This window comes from Penaeus vannamei, chromosome 15 (genome assembly GCF_042767895.1).
Source record: "Penaeus vannamei isolate JL-2024 chromosome 15, ASM4276789v1, whole genome shotgun sequence".
Lineage (NCBI taxonomy): Eukaryota > Metazoa > Arthropoda > Malacostraca > Decapoda > Penaeidae > Penaeus > Penaeus vannamei.
The window spans coordinates 13,280,804-13,283,303 of record NC_091563.1 but is presented as its reverse complement, the minus strand read 5'-3'; the positions used below and the strand labels follow the sequence as shown (position 1 = coordinate 13,283,303).

Sequence of the window (2,500 nt, the reverse complement as noted above, 5' to 3'; positions counted from 1 at the left end):
TCCCGGTCTTGCGAGGAGAGTCGTCCTTCATGGAAACCATCAGCTCTTTGGGGACATAGACCAATCTGCCCTGTTGCGTGAGGATTGTTGGTTACTTACGTTCGTTTTGAGTGGGTTTTGCTTAAGTTTAGATGACGATTGTGTTATGTTTGGGGTTGTTCATTTAGGGGTGGTTATATTAACTTTATATTTTTGTGTCGAATGACGGTTTTCTTGCATATAAGAGGATGGATGATCTTGATATGTTCAGATGATTTTTTTTTATACCAAGGGGCGGTGTTTAATTAAATGGGGATTATCTTAGGATTTATTCGTTGTTTACATCTATAAGTCAACGGGCGTTGTTTTGGCTCATTTGTTGTGTGAGTATCAAGTGGTGTTTGGAAGAAGGTTATCTTGACTAGATTTAAGCGTCCGGTACATTTACATGATAAGGTACTTTGTTTACATTACTTTTACCAGGATTAAACTAAGTGGGTGTTTTTTCTTTTTTTGTTGTCTTTTCTTCCTATTTTCTTTTTTTCTAAGTGGGTTTTTTCTTTCTTTTTTTTTGTCTTTTCTTCGTATTTTGGCGTTATCTCATTAGCTTTCATTAAAAGGACGTCGCTTGCTTCTTATATACGAGTTCGATGCTTTTCATTTCACCTTGACGGCTGTCATCTTTTTTTTCCAAACCCCGGACGTCCCAGGTTTGGGAGTGACGTCACAGATTGACACTGCCGGGCGCAAAAGGTGCGGCGAAACTGTCCTACTCGTCTAGAAACGGCGCCGCGGGAATCAAACCAAGACCGTGTATATAATCTAACGGCTTCTCCTCCCCCGAAGCCAATGGATTCTTTTCGGGACAAAGTGTTTACGGCTGGAAATAATGCAAATTTACATGGTTGCATTTTTTTGAGCTTGTAAATTGTTTTTTTCCTTGAAGTACTATTGCAAAGAGATATGAACGTTGTAAGAGTATAATAAGCACCGGTGACTGTTGCCTGTTTTGCGATTTTTTTCTTGCTTTAATTAAAATTAATTTATTCTAACTGGCACTTGACCTAACGCTCAGTGAAGGGCCCTGGGGAAGAAACGCTGTCATGCAAGCGCAGAAGCAAGGGGGCCAAGCTTGTTCTTGACCAGGAGATGGGCTCCGCCTCTAGAAACGATGACGTCATGCGATCTGAACGTGTGGCAGCAAAACTGGGACGCGAAGAGTTGGCGTCCAGGCTAAAACTCCGGACGTCCCGGGTTAAATCACAAAGGAGATGACAGCTGTAGTGTCTTACTCTTTCAGAATGAATTGTCTTAATAGAAATTAGATGTTTGTTACATTTCTATTCCTATTCGTGTTTTTTGTTTGAAAGGGCAACTGTTCGAGGTTTCATATACATGATGTTAAAGGTTTTGTAGGATAGGTGTGCTGTTAGGGCGTGTTACAGTGGTCTCTGTTGGAGATAGCTGATAGTCACTTGTTCCTGATGTATTTCGTAATAGGTTGGCTATTAAGGCGTCGTATCGTAAGAATGAAGAGGTTGACTAACACAGTCGTTAAAAATTTTATCTTCATATAGACGTTTCGAAGGAAAACTAGACCTTCATCATCAGTATTCTTCACGACTGTATTGGTCTACATTCATTTTTACGAAAGCCTTCCTTGAGATGTGCGTTGGTAAACTCTCATGAACTCTCACGAAAAGGTGAATGGCTCGAGATAAGGTTTTTAGCAAATCAGTTTTAAACTATTTGTGCGATCTTGTAAGCTGTGAGCAATAATTCACAGATTCGTGTGTACAAAGTCGAAATGAAACAGGTTATTCACCAAAGAGTCTAGCCTGTTTCTAGACTGCCGTTACATGGCCATTTCATTTCATTTTTGAATTATTTGTTTCATAAACCTGGAAACTAAGAATTTCTTATACCAGTATGGATATCAGTGAAAAAAAAATGAAATTTATTATGTTCACATGAACTGTAGCCAGGAAGTGATCTGGACGGGAGATTGTAATATCAAGATTAACTTTTTCGAAACCATAGAGGGTTGAAAAAGAGTACTGTCTACCATTGCCATGGTCATGGCTATTTGGCCTATGTAAATATTGTGATTTAATACATGATGTTCAACAAATGGCATTCGTTTATGAAAACCTACCCCGAAGGTGAGAGGCAGCCACAGCAGGGCGGAGTAAATCCATAGCAGTCCCAGGTATACTTTCACAACTTTTGCTTGCATCAGTTGCTTGTACTTTGCCGGCCAAACCACTGCCACCAATCTGCATGAATGAATAAAATGTAAACTGATTAAGAGAATGAATAAATCTTATATATTCACAACGGACGAAGTATAAGCCACGCCCAGAGAACGATTCTAACACAGGTATTCAACGTGACTATATTTATCCACAGTGTAGACAAGACCACGAGAAAAGGGCACCGACCTGTTGAAGGCGATGGCGCAGAGGGTATGGAGGTGGACCTGGCTGAAGGTGAGGCCGAGAGCGAAGCCGAAGATGCACAC

The 2,500-nt window shown here is 40.4% G+C and overlaps 1 protein-coding gene across 4 annotated transcripts in view; it reads right to left on the bottom strand.

The window, feature by feature from the left end:
- Window positions 1-2,500, bottom strand: part of LOC113807663 (protein trapped in endoderm-1) — an 8,730-nt gene that overhangs the window by 2,340 nt on the left and 3,890 nt on the right. For all 4 annotated transcript variants that reach the window (XM_027358971.2, XM_027358970.2, XM_070130450.1 and 1 more), the window contains exons 3-5: window positions 2,421-2,500; window positions 2,135-2,255; window positions 1-70 (exon numbers count right to left, since the gene is read on the bottom strand). The exon at window positions 1-70 is cut by the window's left edge and continues 77 nt beyond it; the exon at window positions 2,421-2,500 is cut by the window's right edge and continues 179 nt beyond it. In XM_027358971.2, coding sequence (XP_027214772.2) covers window positions 1-70; window positions 2,135-2,255; window positions 2,421-2,500 — 271 coding nt within the window. The remainder of the gene's footprint in view (window positions 71-2,134; window positions 2,256-2,420) is intronic.